The sequence below is a fragment of the Clytia hemisphaerica genome, unplaced genomic scaffold, assembly GCF_902728285.1.
Source record: "Clytia hemisphaerica strain Z4C2 unplaced genomic scaffold, Clytia hemisphaerica genome assembly, whole genome shotgun sequence".
In the NCBI taxonomy this organism is placed as follows: domain Eukaryota; kingdom Metazoa; phylum Cnidaria; class Hydrozoa; order Leptothecata; family Clytiidae; genus Clytia; species Clytia hemisphaerica.
This window is the reverse complement of record NW_027104293.1, coordinates 329,080-346,066: the sequence shown is the minus strand read 5'-3', so window position 1 is coordinate 346,066 and position 16,987 is coordinate 329,080. Positions and strand designations below refer to the sequence as shown.

Here is a 16,987-nt window from a genome sequence, read left to right as displayed (position 1 = left end):
GGCTATAAGGTTGAGCAGTCGGTGGCACCAATGAATTCCTTTTCTCAAACTATATACGAAATTCTAAACTTTGCTTTTTAATGAATTTTGATGACGCTAAGTCAAGTTAATTGGTAGACTAGAGGATATTGTCTTCTTTATATTTTACCTTAGCTTTCAATAAATTTAATTACTGTGTCACAAAAATCTGCTCTCCTACAAAAATTTTGCCCCCCCCCCTTGTCTACGCTACTGAGAGGGTATGTTGTCATTGTCTTTTCTGATTTGATATTTTTCATGAAGCAAGGGGAGAGAACACTATGTCCTGGCAGTCCTGGCAATGAAAACAATCTGCAGAATCCTATATAGATTTAAATGAATGAATTTAGCGATACCTCCTTTAACTAAAGCCCAAATAAATAATAAAATTAATAATAATTTAATAATAATATGTCACGTGTATTAATTTTAATTTTTTTCTTCTCCATTTTATTTAAGGAAATAGAATGCATTTCCACGCCTGGACATACAGATGGTAAGATGGGACGAATTTAATATAATATTCTATGCCCAGCTGGCACACAACGTTATTGGTCAGCCTCGGTGACCCTTCAAATCGGTTCCGCGATTTTTTTCCCGCTGGTGAAGCTCTGGATCAAAATTTTGAAACTTTTAAAACCGATTTCCGAAATCCGATTACCGATTACCGATCTCACTTTGATTTCTAAACCTTCTTCCGATCGGGTTAACTTTTTGCGAACTTTTAGCGTGTGTTGTTTTTAACGATCATAATGTGGTGTTTCAAGATTGCGGCTCAAGCCGATAAAGTTAAAGTGTTGTTCCAAAGTATTTCCAGTGTGAATCTGTTTGTCTGTTGCAAGCTTCAATTTCTGTCATTTATTTTTCTAACTCGGCAAATCAAACACATTATTTTCATCAAGGGGATTTTTTTTCTACTTCTTTTGAAGGTTTAAAGCCGTTTGCTCAAGTTTTTGTTTATGTTGAATTTTCTGTAGCTAGTTTTTGCAATAAAAACATATTATTCTTGTTTGCCTCTAGAGGGGGGATTGATGGTGTTATAATGCTATTGGAATTTGATAAAGTATACAAAAGTACAGCTACTGTCTAAATTTGATAAAGACTAGATGCAATCGTGTTTTTTTGGACTTGGACGTTGGCTTCAGACGACCCTGCCGATACACCATACATTCCGGCGTTATCTTTTGTCTGGTATTTTCTTCATTAAATTTTCAAAAGTGCGCACCGGACTACACCGGACTGTCTGGTAAATTTTTCTCTCGGAGGAAACAAAGTACACCAGACACTACACCGGAACTTTTGTCCAGTGATTTATCCATATATTTGCGCACCTGACAAACTGCACCGGAATATCCTGTGTATCGGCAAGGTTGTGGCTTCAGTCATATTATATAAGGCGTATCGCAAAAAATTATCGAAAATATTTTTCTGTTAAAGAAGCAGCTACATCTTGTTGAAAGGGAATCGGCGTGGACTTGTCCGAATTTAAAAATTGAGAAACCGTCAACCGTGGATAAACTGGTTTTCGGTTTACTCTCCCTTAGCACGCGGCTCGCTACTTCGATTTGAAAACTTGTAAACACAGAGCGTGCAGAGGCTGACAGTGGGAATCCAGTAAAGCAGCGGAAAAGCTTTCAGACTTACTGTACCACGGCAGCAGGTAGAGTATCTACCGATTGATATGGAATAGACCTTTTTTTAAAAAGGACGTCCTGTTGAATAATTATGTACTCCAGCCATAAAAACAATGATAGAGCCATGCATAATTACTGTATCATGCATATTGTAATAATTATGCATGGTTTTATCATTGTTTTTCTGCTGGACTACATAATTATTCAACAGGGTGGCCTCTTTGAAAAAAGGTCTATGAATGGTGACAACAGTTATTACATATCTTTCATCGGACTTGCAGAAAGCGGACTGCGGAAAGTTATGAGAAATGGTTTCTAGATTTTTTAATGAAGTATATATACCAATACCATCAAGTTACACAACATGGCCACTCTCTGGCAAATTGTGTTTTTCTAGAGTGTGCGGTTTGTGACTACTGTAGCTTAAAATTGTTAATGGCGACCAGTTACAATTTCTGGTAGGAGCTGCAGAGAATTGTGACAACAAGGCTCAAAATAACAATTTCAAGTGGGTCAGACAAAATGTCCGATCAGGGTTGCTTTAGCTTGAAAATTATGATTTTTGGGTCGGACATGAAGCCATTTGGGACGGACATTGTCCGATGTCCGACCGTTATTTCGAGCCCTGTGACAAGGTGTTATATATTGGAATTTGGTAAAGTATACAGACTAAAATTGTTCTGCTTTAGAAATTTATGAAGGATAAAAATATTTCTCACAAAGTTATATATATACTGAAGATGTAATATCAGTCATTTTAAGGAAAGGAAAAGATATGATATATAAGCAGCTTAAAAAGATCTAAATTAAAAAGACAAGAATGTTTTTGTATTTTTGAAGATTATACATTTTTTGATTTATTATTTTTTTGAAATCATTCCAATATCAGATGAAAAATACAATAAGAACGATTGACTTTGAAACAAAAGAGAGATGGTCAATTTAAAAGAATGAGAAACACAAAACCACCCAAAATAACAACTCTCTCAACACACATATATAAATAGAAAACAAAAACTATGCCTGAAGTCCCGGACTTGTGACCGGTTCAAAGCGACTTTACACATGTTACGGGTACCCAACACTCAGTCTCCCTCAGGCAATATCTAAAACCGACCCGCAGTTCCAAACACATAAACAAACTAAATAATAAAATAAAATTAAGAAGAGAAACAGCTAAAAGATATTTATAACTGATCCATTTCTATAGGCAAAAACTATGTTTTTCAGGAGTTTGCGGTTTTCTTAAAGTTTGAAGCTTAATGGCAGTCAGTTACAATTTTTAGAAGAAGCTGCAGAGAGTTACGACAAAGTGTTATTGGGGTTTTATCAAGTAAACAAAAAAAGTACAGTTTCTATGTAATGAAAACTAAAAATGGTTCTCTCTGCACTAAAATTACGGCATGTATCTTTATTTTGGGTTTGACTTTTTGGCAATTTTCTTATTTTTTGTAGTATAACACTTTGGTCAGATATGGATATTGTCTACACCCAACAGAAAAAATGTATTATAACTGACTAAAATGAACAAAAAGTTTAATTACACTAGACTAACTAACATCCCAAACGAGCGAGGTTCCTGGACTTTTCAACCGGCAGCTAATTGCAATTGTATCGAACGCTGATCTAACATTTGCTCGCATCTCATCAAAATTATTCCTTTCACCCCTTTGACCCTCTAACCCCTTTGACCCTCTAACCCTCTTAGCTCTTTTGGCTGACCTTCCAGCCTCGGCTGGTTTATTTCAATGTTCATTTAATGTCACAAGGTCCATATAACATTAGATGAACGATAAAACAACGTTGTGTGCCGGCTGGGCGGGAAGACCTTCAGAAAAATATGGGTCGGTCGGTCGGTATAATAAAAATAAGTTTTTTAAAACCTTTGACTCGGAAAATCAAGATCTAAGATATTTATGACTTTTTGATGAAGCTTTTTCTTCTTTATCGACGAACAAAGTTCGTGATATTTTCTTAGTAATTTTTTAAATTCATCTTATTTCTAGGATAAATTAATAAATTTTCACCGATTTCAGTTTTTCAGTAAAAAGCCTATACAGTCCATCCTTCAACTTTGCAAATTCAATGTTATTTTTTTTCGTTTTTATTACGTTTTTGGACATTACTGTAGATGAACGTTGAAACAACGCTGTGTGTTAGCTGAGAAGGTTGGCTCTAATAGGTTACACACAATGTTGTTTCGACGTTCATCTAATGTAACTCGAAAGGTCACAAGGAACAATTAATTTTACTTATTACGATTACTTCCTGTATTTCCTTATCGGCCCCTTTTACGCGCCGGCCCTCATTACGCCACATCCTAATTTTGGGCTTACGCCAATTAGGGCTACTAAAAACGCCAACATTTTTAAAAATGGCTACTTATACTTCGAATTAGTAAATAATGACTAAAATTTAAATTAACGCCGCCTTTAGGTTAAAATTGCACAATCTTGGCCCTTTTAACACCGGCCCTTTTAACACCGGCCTTTCTTACGCCACGAGCCCAAACTTAACGCCAATAAGGGCCTTTGTAAAAAGGGCCCATAAAGTATTCTATAGGAAACTCTTTTCGCTAGAGGATGGGCAGAAGCCTAACAGAAATGGGAAACAGAAAACACAAAATAATGAATAATTTTTTTTTTAAAGGTTGTATGACATTGGTAAATTATGAAGAACGAATTGCAATGACAGGGGACACACTTCTGATACGAGCTTGCGGTAGAACTGATTTTCAACAAGGTCTGTTATCCATCAATTTTTCATATTTTTATGTACAATTCTTTTTCAAAGAGCCATGTCGTTTATCTGTCTGATATTCCGATGGTGGATTGGCGGCCGCCCTTGCTAAAGCTCTAAACGCTAAATTTCCCATCAGAGAGGAATAATAGTCGGCCTTTGATATGTGGCAACGCCAATCGGGCGTAAACCTGAAAAAAATATTTCGGTTGGAGCCACCAATCCCTGAAAACGAGGCAGATGTTGAAAATTTTCCCGACCTTCAGAACTTAAGCGTGTCGGATGAAGATTTCTGCATCTGGGTGCCAGATAATTATAGAAAGGGCTCCTCTTCATTTTTTAAATAATTTTTTCACAGTGACAATATTCTAAGATAAAAGAACTACTGCTGTGATAATGGTAACGGTTCTTCACGAAGTTGATTTTTCCTGCTGCAAATTCCTTGACGCGGTCTTGCAAAATTCCGTAATCTAAACCTTCCAGATGCTGAAAATTGTCCCGACACTCAGAGCTTTAGTGTATCGGGTGCGAGATAACCTTGTCGCCGTCTAATGACGCGATGACGTCTTCTTTTAAAGGAGCGTCCATCGTTTCGTCGTCGTCATCTTCTGCGTCGTCCTAGAAGAATGACGAGAACAAGATTGGACTTTTTCAAAAAAGTTTTCGTACCCGGTCTATTGAGGATATTCATTTCTCGAGTTCCACAGCTCCCTGGATATCCGACCTGAAAAAAATTAACCCCCTGAAATCCAAATTGATAGAGTGGATAAAAGGGTTTTAGGATTGCATGTACATGACAAACGTCCTGTACCCTCTGGATATGCAAGCATTTTTTCCTGAGCCCCCTCAATATCCAGGCATTTTGTCTTGTATAACAATGGACTACAGTACAGAAAAAGACTCTTTTTTGTTTAGGTTTTTGTAAATGTGAGCAAATTCAGTTTAACTCTCTGTTCCTTAACTTTTCTTTATTTTTGGACCTACCCCGGTGGGGTGGAGTCCGTCCGTCCGTCCGTCCGTCCGTCCGTTCGTTCGTTCGTTCGTTACCAACTTTTCTCGAGATTGAATCATAGGAATCTTTTGATTTTTGGTACAAAGGTGTAAAATGGTCGTGGCCAAAAGGTGACGGAGCCCGATTTTCGAAAAAAAAAATTTTTGGCCAAATTTGGGCTAAAAAACGGCTTAAAAACAGGTTTTTTGGACTTTGTGAAAAATTGGATCATTAATTTGTTCTGACTTTTTGCATGAAAGTAGGGTACCACCACATACATCAATGTTCTTAGTCAAATTACTAAATTTTTTATGATATAGATGTTTTTTTGCTCATTAGGGCTTACTTTTGAAGAATATGTGTGTTTAGACATGAAATTTTGGTTGCTTGACGTGTTTTTATAGAAAAACTGGCCAAATTTGATATTTTTCTATAAGCACATTATCAATTACTTAGGTATTAGCTTTTCTCGAGATTGGCTGTTTATTCTTTATGATTTTTTGCACAAAGATGCACAACTATAAACCCTCGAATGTAACGGAGCCCGATTTTTGAAAAAAAAAATGTTTTTGGGCAAATTTGGGCCATAAAACGGCTAAAAAAAGGGTTTTTTGGACTTTGTGAAAAACTGGATCATTAATTTTTGCTGATTTTTTGCATGAAAGTATGGTACCATCATAGGTAAATAATAGTAATAGGTACCTATGATGGTACCATACTTTCATGCAAAAAATCAGCAAAAATTAATGATCCAATTTTTCACAAAGTCCAAAAAACCCTTTTTTTAGCCGTTTTATGGCCCAAATTTGCCCAAAAACATTTTTTTTTTCAAAAATCGGGCTCCGTTACATTCGAGGGTTTATAGTTGTGCATCTTTGTGCAAAAAATCATAAAGAATAAACAGCCAATCTCGATGGCTCAAGCAGATTTTTGCAAAAAAAGTTTGTTGGCTCAAAAAACGCATGTTTATCTTTAAGAATCACTTTTAATAAGCATACATCAATGTTCTTAGTCAAATTACTCAATTTTTTGATGAGATGTTTTTTTGCTCACGAAGTCTTGGATATGAAAGAATATTTCAAGAGCATGAAATTTTGGTTTGTAAATGTTTTTTTTATAAGAAACAAACGACTAAATTTAATAGATCGTCACTATTTGTGTTCTGAATGATTGTTTAACGGTCATGCTCACGTAGATATCAATTATTTATGTGTTAAATGCATAACCAGGTAGGTCCATAAAAGTATAACTTGTTTCAGAACATTTTCAGCCTCGAGTTTCTTATAAACTTGTTCCTTATAGGTATATTAAAGAAAAACATGTACAATTTTTTTACTCGAAAGGCTTTCAGTAGTTAACAAAAGTAAAGATGTTTTTTTCTCCGCTACAACTTCACCCAAGAAAATAGACCCTTAATTTAATTCAGAATTCCAGTTATCAAAGACGAGAGTTTTTGATTACATTTTTGTTGTTAATAAATAATGTTTGAATATAAAGATAACGTTTAAATTGAAAAAAAAATTGGTAAAAAAATAGATTTTTGATGACAAGAAAAAACATTTACATTGATTTTGTGAGTGAAAAAATATTTTTACAAATAGTTTCTAAAAATAAACAAAAAGTGTAAGATATTAAGAATCTACATGTTTTTTATAAGAACGTTATAGGATTTCGAAGCCTCTTAGATGTTCTTTAATTCTTAGGTTAAAACCTTGAAAATCTTTTCCATTAATTTTCTTTAAAGGTTGCGTAAAAGTTGCATATTTTAGAGCTTGAATAAAAGCCAATAAGAAAAACGATGTTGCTTAAAAAAATACACAATTCGTGACTCCATTTTAGTTGCCAAAGAAAATATTTGTTCCCTTAAAATGATAAAATGTAACAAAAACTGAAATAATTATCTCGAAAACTCTATGTAATAACTAATTTCATTGATTGTGATTAATTATTTGAGTATTAAAAAATATTTTAAGTTTAATCATCGGAAGAATCGTCACTATCGATTTCATCTGAAGAAAATTCTTCTCTTTGAACAATCATGAGATTTGTCGTGCATCTCATGATCCAATTACATGGATGGTCTTCAAAAATTTCTTCAGATCTACTTTCTACGATGATGATGATATTCTTCCACTCGAAGCCGGAACTATGTTCATTGTCATCAATCAATAAAATGTTTCCGTCTACGAGATGTTTATATGGACTTTCACCTTCATTGAAATCGTTTTTACGTCTTCCATACCTTTTCCATTTCAATTTCATCGTGTTCAATGTTTGAAGATGATCATCCTTCTCGTATGCAGTATCAGATATCACTAGCACTCCTTCTTTCGTGATCTTTCTCATTTCTTTGATGACATCTTCAAATGATTTGGAATGGTACGGTTTCTCTCCGTCAGGGTGGTTTTGTGGTGGAAGTACTAAACCTTCTTTATACTCCGAAGGATTTCTTTCTTCAAAGCTGAATGCCTCCTTTACTATACTTTCACTGTTTCTTAAATTCACGTCAAGTTTATATTTCATGAAATTGTCATACACCGAAAAATCTTCATCACCTGATAAAATATCCTGATGACCCAATCCGCCCGATGCAATCCAAATCACATCAACGTGCTGTTTGACTTTCATTATCATTTCTTTCAATTGATTATCGGAAATATAACACTCATCGATGAATAATGCTTTGATGTGTCTTGTTAGAATCCTCTCCATTAGCTTTTCAATTTGCTCTTCATTTTTCTCTTTATCGATCTGTTTGTAAGAAAAGAAAATATTGTTTTAAGTAAATCTGTTCATTTGCATGCAAAGGATCCTAAAAGTCTATTACGGAAAAGTGCACGATAAAATTTTAATTGACCTATCGTTTCTGCCTTTGCTTTAATAATACCAGTAAGCTTAAAATATTTACAGTATTAAGTGTAGATCAGTGCAATATTAGTTTTTTAAGGTTGTTTCATTTTTTAAATTCAAAATATTTATCGCATACAAAAACAGCAAAATTTTTCTCACTCTAACAAATTTGAGTGTTTTTTCCGAATGAACATAACGCAATGATCAAATCATGAATCGGCGTTGGCAACTTAGGTTGTAGCCTTAAAACTATCTCAATTTTCTTTTACTTTTACTGCTCTTATCAGTTATTCTACGATATCGTTTTGTAATCAATAAAACAATATTGTAACATAGTTTGGAGGCGATCATTCGATCAAAGCCGTTTTTATTCAGTTAGAATTAGAAAATGATTCAATTTAGATTCAAAATGCAACTTACGTAGTACGTGTATCCATAGACGTCAATTCCATGTTCTTTTCCCAATTCGTCTTTCAATCTCCACTCAAGAAGGCTTTCTAAATCATAACTCCTCTGAATGACATACATAATATTGTATTCCGTCATTCCACTCAATTGTTTTGCTTTCTCCTGAAGGATGGCAGACTTGCCGCATCCGTAAGGGGCATAAAAGAGGATCTTATTGAATTCAGAAGTGTTTGTCTTCATGATGGGAAGTTGGCGCTGACTGTAAAAGAGTATGTTGTCAGTAGTGCAGACGGTATCGATGGCTTGCGAGATATACTCGACCCAGTTTGACGTTGTAATGGGTGCTGTTTTTGAAGCATGAATTGCAAACACAACGATTCTTAGGAGGTCTTTAACTTGATTTACTGCTGGGATGTAAGGTATTCCAGAGGGAACGGTCGGATATTTTGCAAGCAAGTTGGATAACCAACATTTCAAATCTGTTTCTTGGTCAATATAATGTTGATTGTTAAAAGAAAGGTCGTCCTTTTCAACCAAAATGGCTGGATGGTACGTCCAGCCTTGTCCCAATTGATCACTCAACCTCTCTTCTATCAATTTATGGTATTTATTCAACTGGTCAAAAGCTTTTCCAGTAAGTGTCCGTTTGATTTCAACGCCTATGATTATTTTTTTGGTCCACGAGAAAAGAAGGACGTCAATCTCCTGATGCAATTTCTTTTGGACATTGGTGAGGAAATTGATGGAACTGAGAATCACAGTATCTTCAAGAACAGGGTCATCTTTGATGGAATAGAGTTTTTCGAAAAACGAGTGTTCACCTTTTTCACCGAGCTCCGAAAGAACTAATCCGAAAAGCCATTTTATTGTTGGATGAGGTGGTGGGTTTTGTTTGACCAAGTTTTTGACTTCTTCTTTAACATCTTTTAACGTCTGGGAATGAAATTAAAGATTTTTTATAATTCAATTAGCAAATTAAAATATTCAATTAGATACAGGTCTTTGTGCTTGTATTAAAGAATTTTTACAGTTTTGAGAATAAAATTGATAAGTTACCTTTTTGAGAGTTTGTTCCAATTTTGATCCTGGTGATTTTGAAGCCAATTCCTGAATACATGCTTGGATGAATGTGTTTTTGTCCTCTGTCGTTAATGGTAAAGTCAGATCGTTTGTACTTGGTTGACGAGAGGAAGAACTTTGGATCGGTTGATTTCCAATTTCTTCCATCAAGAGATACAGGATTTGGACATTCAAGATCCAATTATAGAATTCTCTTGCGTTGATATCATTACCGCTAGAGTTGTTTAATTGGAGATCATAGAAAGCTTGAAGTTCTCCTGTAAACCAAAAAGCTGGCGAATCCTTCTTCAAATTATCCAAACATTTCTTAAGAGTGTTTATGTCAACATCGTAATCGAGGAGATGCACGGTTGAATCCTTCTTCGCGTATTGGTGAGATTGAAAAACTGGGGGAATAAATACAGGATCGTGGCGGTTGGTGTTGAATAATGCTGAATCAGCATATTCTCTTAAGAGAAGCTGATCAGCTGCGAGAATAGGGTCGGTAAATAAATGACCATTCCCGAGGTTGAACTTTCTGTTTTGGTTATCAATTGTAGATTGTGCATTTTTCAATATTTGATTATATAATGACGTTCGTGGGGTGCATTTTGATGGATCGATAATCTTCAATTTCAATGCAGCGACTTTCTGTTGAAAATTCAATTGTGATGCCATTTAGAATAAGAATAAAAGTTTTTCTCGAATAAAAAGTCAAAAAATTACTCAAAACTTGTAGAAACACACATAAACATCAATGTTCATCGAGTAAAAAATCAGTTAATTTTCCGCCCTTATATTACTCAGTGTCATTTGCTTCCATTCAGGGGGTAACAAACAATAAAATAGATCAAAATCGTGATCTTAGGTGGAGAGCTCTTTTACTTTATAAAGACTTTGTTGTGGATAAAGGTTCTCTACCTGCATGTTGTCAACTTGTTTTATCTAAAATATGCGAAAAAAGATATTGATTATAAACCCCCTTTCTTTTTATAAACATAACTAACTAATTCTGAAGGTATCTAAGGTATCCATTGACTCAGAAATATTTGTTCCTTATTTAAGGGGGTACATTATGACTAGGAGGATAAGACCATTCCCGAAGACGGAGATTTTATTTGCCTTATTAAGAATTTGTTGTGGATAAAAGTTCTCCAAATGCATGTTTTCAATAGCATATTTTGTCAAAATGAATTACTAAAAACAATTAAAATGATTATATAAACCCCCTGTCTTAGTTTCCTTTTACCAACGTTAATACGAGCTTACTCAAAATATCCAAGGCACCTTTTGACTCTGAATTATCTGTTTCTCCTCGGGGGTAGAGTATTATTTTGAGGACTAGAATTTATGTCAAAGACGGAGATATGTTTTTCCTTATAAAGACTTTGTTGTGGTTAAAAGTTCTCTAGCCGCATGTTTTCAACAATTATATAACCCCCTATCATAGTATCTTTCGGTAAACTTTAATACTATTGCATGAATATCTATTCAACTTTAATCTTATAATTATTTGTTCCTTATTAAGAGAGTAAACTATAATTAGGAGGCTTATAGGAGGCTTAGAACATTCCCCAAGGAGGGAGATTTCATTTTCCTTATTAAGACATTGTTGTGGATAAAAGTTCTCTAGCTGCATTGTCTCCAACAGTATGTTTTTTTCTAAAATGTAAGACCAAAGGTATTGAAAAGGCTTATCTTAACCACCTACTTCTTTATATCAAATCCAATACCTTTTATTAACAGCTTTCTAAAGGTATCTAAGGTGTATTCTTAGACTATTAATCATCGCTAAGCCTACAAATTATTTTCTTTTTTATAAGAATGATGTTTTTTTTCATTTCATGATAGATATCCTTAACTTTTTGGGGAAACAATCATCCTAGAATATTCCTACAGTATTTTTAACTTAGGACCCTAATTCAAACTAGATTTAACATTTAATTCTTTCGTCTAAAGCGTAAAATGGCCTGTTTGTGAAAGTTGCGAGCCTTACTTCGGAGTAATTTACAATTTATCTATTGAAAATGCTCTAAAAATGCCATTCTTTACTTCAGTCACCTAATTGCCCATGATGGTAATATTCTTAGCATCTTCTTAATTTTTAGCCAATTTTTCATGAAGATTCTTATAAAGTATAATTTTTATAAAAGAAAGCGTGTAATTGATTGATGAAAACTGTTATATGGAGGGATTTTTAGTATATTCACAGGCACTTTACCTATTGTGGTTTTACTTTAAGTGGGTAATGTAAACAATATACAGGGGAAACTATAAGAACAAAATGAAAAAATATTAAGGACAAGTTAACAAATATATAAAATTCCACACAAACTCTAAAACACTCAATTTCTTAAGACATCGCACAAATATACTCATCAAATGATAAAAGTAAATGTATTTTAAGACCATTTTTAAAGAATATCTTTTTTTTTTCTTTTTTTTTTAAATCTATAGTATAGTAACAACTCTATCCTCCCGCAAAAGGACCATCAGATCATACCGCCAGGAGGAGGGAACCCAAATGAGCTTACAAAATGAGCAATAATGACTAAGAAATGAAAATATATATAAAAAGAAAAAAAACCTGGAAAGAATATCTTATTTCTTCAAAATTTTTGGATGCTCTTATGAAAAAAATGGATATGTTAGATGTGCTATGATTATCTCAGACGATGCTATCGTCCGTTGTAGAGAATAAGTAATTAAAGGGAAATATAAAGCTGCATAGCCAGGGCGTTAACACGGATTACAGGAAAAAAGTGGCGGTAGAGTTTGAAACAAACACTGTAACACCTCTATCACTGCTTATATAGCCCAAATTTACCATGCCTCTTAAACTATTCCCTTTTTTAGTGATCTTGTGTGGACGATAGGATTGTCTATGACTCTCTGTTTGATTTGGTTGTGATTACTATATTATAGGTATATAAGGAATCGTTTATAGACTTTAATTAGACTCTAATTAGACTCTAATTGTTTTTAAATACATAACCGAATTAAAGGCTCTGACCATAGTCCAAAAATTGATTTTGGTATTTGAACATAAAAGTTATATTCCAGGTTCCTTTAACGCTTTTAACAAAGAACTGCTTTTATAAATTGCTTATTAATCGAATCCCTTAAGAGTAATTAAGAATTTAATTGCAAAAATGACGTTATGAACTTTAAAAAGATGTTTTTAATATGTTGCATCACCCTCTTTTACAAAAAGTGCTTAGTTTTAATTTGATTTTAATTAACTTTTTTGTTTCAAAATTTCTTTACACTGTCCGCAAAGAATTGAACTATTTTAAATTTTGCGGAAAATCTTTCTAACACAATGTGTCAAAAGTTATGATTGTTTTTTTATGCAAAATCCAGATGAAAAATTGATGAAAAACCACTATTTTCAAGATTTCGAGACAAAGAAGCATTTACAAAATTTTTCATCAAAATTTTTATTGTTCGGTAAAAGATGCACCATCTACTGCGAAAATGTTTTCAAAATGTTTTTTCTTCGCCGAAACTAAGCTCTTCAAAGTTGAAATACTCTTCTTCGCAAAAGTCTTCATTTTTCTTCTTCGTCAAATTTTTTCAATGCAAATTTTGAATTTTTAGATTCAGGAATAGTTTGTCTAACAGAAAATGTATAGCATGCCATAGTTTTATTGGTTACATCAGTGAGAAAACACATTTTAAACACGGCAATTATGAAAAATTCACTATGGACAGAGCCCTTAACAAAGTTCTGCAATAATCATCCTCTCAAGCATACCACCATACACCCCTGTATAAGTGACCATACATCCCTGTACAAGTGACCATACATCCCTGTATAAATGACCATACACCCATGTATAAGTGAACATACATCCCTGTATAAAAGACCATACATCCCTGTATAAATGACCATACACCCCTGTATAAATGATCATACATCCCTGTATAAGTGACCATACATCCCTTTATAAGTGACCATACACCTATGTATAAGTAACCATTCATCCCTGTATAGATGATAATACACCCCAGTATATATGATATTACACCCCTGTATAAGTGATCATACACCCCTGTATAAGTGACCATACATTCCTTGTATAAGTTAACATACATCCCTGTATAAATGACCATACATCCCTGTATAAGTGATCAAACATCCCTGTATAAGTGAGCATACATCCCTGTTTAAGTAAAAATACAACCCTGTATAAATAACCATTCACCCCTGTATAAGTGACCATACATCACTGCATAAGTGACCATACATCCCTTTATAGTGACCATACACCCCTGCATAAGTGACCATACACCCCTGCATAAGTGACCATACATCCCTGTATAAGTGACTATACATCCCTGTATAAGTGACCATACACCCTGTCTAAGTGACCATACATCCCTGTATAAGTGACCATACATCCTGTATAAGTTACCATACACCCTGTATAAGTGACCATACACCTCTGTATAGGTGACCATACATCCCTGTATAAGTGACCATACATCACTGCATAAGTGACCATACATCTCTTTATAAATGATCATACACTCTTGTATAAGTGACCATACATCCCTGTATAAAGTGACCATACACCCTGTATAAGTGACCATACATCCCTGTATAAGTGACCATACACCCTGTCTAAGTGACCATACATCCCTGTATAAGTGACCATACATCCTGTATAAGTTACCATACACCCTGTATAAGTGACCATACACCTCTGTATAGGTGACCATACATCCCTGTATAAGTGACCATTCACCACTGTATAAGTGACCATACATCACTGCATAAGTGACCATACACCATGTCTAAGTGACCATACATCCCTGTATAAGTGACCATACATCCTGTATAAGTTACCATACACCCTGTATAAGTGACCATACACCTCTGTATAGGTGACCATACATCCCTGTATAAGTTACCATACATCCCTGTATAAGTGACCATACATCCCGGTTTAAGTGATCAAACATCCCTGTATAAGTGATCATACATCCCTGTTTAAGTGACCATACATCACTGCATAAGTTACCATACACCCCTGTATAAGTTACCATACATTTCTGAAAAAGTGACCATTCAACCCTGTATAAGTGACCATACATCCATGTATAAGTTACCATACATCCCGGTTTAAGTGATCATCCATCCCTGTTTAAGTGACCATACATCCCTGTATAAGTGACCATACACCCTGTCTAAGTGACCATACATCCCTGTATAAGTGACCATACATCCTGTATAAGTTACCATACACCCTGTATAAGTGACCATTCACCACTGTATAAGTGACCATACATCACTGCATAAGTGACCATACATCCCTTTATAAATGATCATACACTCTTGTATAAGTGACCATACATCCCTGTATAAAGTGACCATACACCCTGTATAAGTGACCATACATTCCTGTATAAGTGACCATACATCCCTGTATAAGTGATCATACACCCCTGTATAGGTTACCATACATCCCTGTATAAGTGACCATACATCCCTGTTTAAGTAAACATACAACCCTGTATAAATAACCATTCACCCCTGTATAAATGACCATCCATCCCTGTATAAGTGATCATACACCCCTGTATAAGTTACCATACACCCCTGTATAAGTTACCATACATTTCTGAAAAAGTGACCATTCAACCCTGTATAAGTGACCATACATCCATGTACAAGTTACCATACATCCCGGTTTAAGTGATCATCCATCCCTGTTTAAGTGACCATACATCCCTGTGTAAGTGGCCATACATCCCTCTATAAATGAACATACATCCTTGTATAATTGATAATACACCCCTGAATAAGCGATCATACATCCCTGTATAAGTGTTCATACACACCTATATAAGTGATCATGCACCCCTGTTTAAACTACCATTCATCGTAGTTTAAATGGCCAGTGAATAATTGATGAAACATCCCTGTACATATAACCCAAGGAACCTTTAAGAAAAATTAACTAAATCATAACCCCTATTTAAGAGTAACTTCTTAAACATATTTTAGAAACACAGTGAACTTCTTTTACAACTTGGAATGGAAAAGTTTTTTGAAAAGAAAAATCTTCTGCATAATAGATTAGAACTGATTACCCACGGAATATGAATATGTGTTCACTTTGAATAAGGAAACTTTTGACTTTTGAATTTAGAATAAGGACGAGAATTTGAATTCTTTTTAACTAAATGTCATTGTGCATCAAGGTTTTCTCCAGCCAGGGGTTTTTAGCGGGTCACTGCATATCATAATTATTGAGCCAAAAAAAAAAAAGAAACTGAATTAGAACTTGGAATAGATTCATTTAATCCATTATAATCCTATTTTCCATAAATTTAAGTCATAATTGCCATTCAACTAAAAGTTTGACTTACATTCAGAATTCTCTTTCATGAGATTGATATTTTAACTCACTCTATGTATTGTTTGGCGATCTAAAATTTCTTTGTTATCTTTATTACAGCTTCCTTTTAGATCGGATAAAAAGCTCTCTAGGGACAACGTTTTAAAATAGTTCTCAATCTTATCGAAAATAGAATGGAAGCCCGTGAGAGGGGAGGTACTACCACTAAATTGTTATCAGATATGTGTAAAGAAGGGTCCCTTTTGTAAACCCTTGAAAGTCTCTCAAATGGGTACAGAGAAGGATATATTAGGAATCGACTCTCTGAAAGGGTCCCGAAATTACGAAATTACTCCATCAAAGGGTCATAAACTTAATTTAATTTTGAGCCAAAAATTTGAAAAATAGTCTTTCAAAGGGTCACATAAATGTCAAAATTCACTCTCTCAAAGACTCGAATTTGTTGTTTGGACATACCCGTCAATTTATAAACCTAGTACCCTTCCTGAAAAGAGCTTTCTAATTGCCGTATCTTATCCGTCTTTTTTAAGTCTCTTTCTAAGCATTTTAATTGTTGCTTTATCCTTGATAATCTATTTGACATGTTTTGCTATCTTCTTAACAATGTGTATTATAAGGGATTATATTTTTAGTGAAATTTGTCTGCAACGTTTGAAATACATTTGTTTAATGTTAGTTAGATGTCTGGTAAAATTCTGTTCACCGCCAGAAGTACATTTTCACAAAGGACTTGCTAAGAATTCGCCTAGAATCTAGAACTGGCCAAAGTTAATTTTTCATTCGCCATCTATTTGAAAACAAAGAAAAATGCATAAATGCAATGAAAACAAAAGCCTGAAAGGGGCTACAAATGAATCAAATAAACCTTCCACCGAAGAAAAATATTTTAGCTATCAAACATTAAAAGTTATGATATTTAT

General features: G+C 34.3%; 1 protein-coding gene across 1 annotated transcript in view; it reads left to right on the top strand.

The window, feature by feature from the left end:
* The window catches only part of LOC136817139 (uncharacterized), a 29,034-nt gene that overhangs the window by 6,322 nt on the left and 5,725 nt on the right, over nt 1-16,987 (top strand). Inside the window, exons 5-6 of the mRNA XM_067073473.1 lie at nt 478-514; nt 4,302-4,394. Coding sequence (XP_066929574.1) covers nt 478-514; nt 4,302-4,394 — 130 coding nt within the window. The remainder of the gene's footprint in view (nt 1-477; nt 515-4,301; nt 4,395-16,987) is intronic.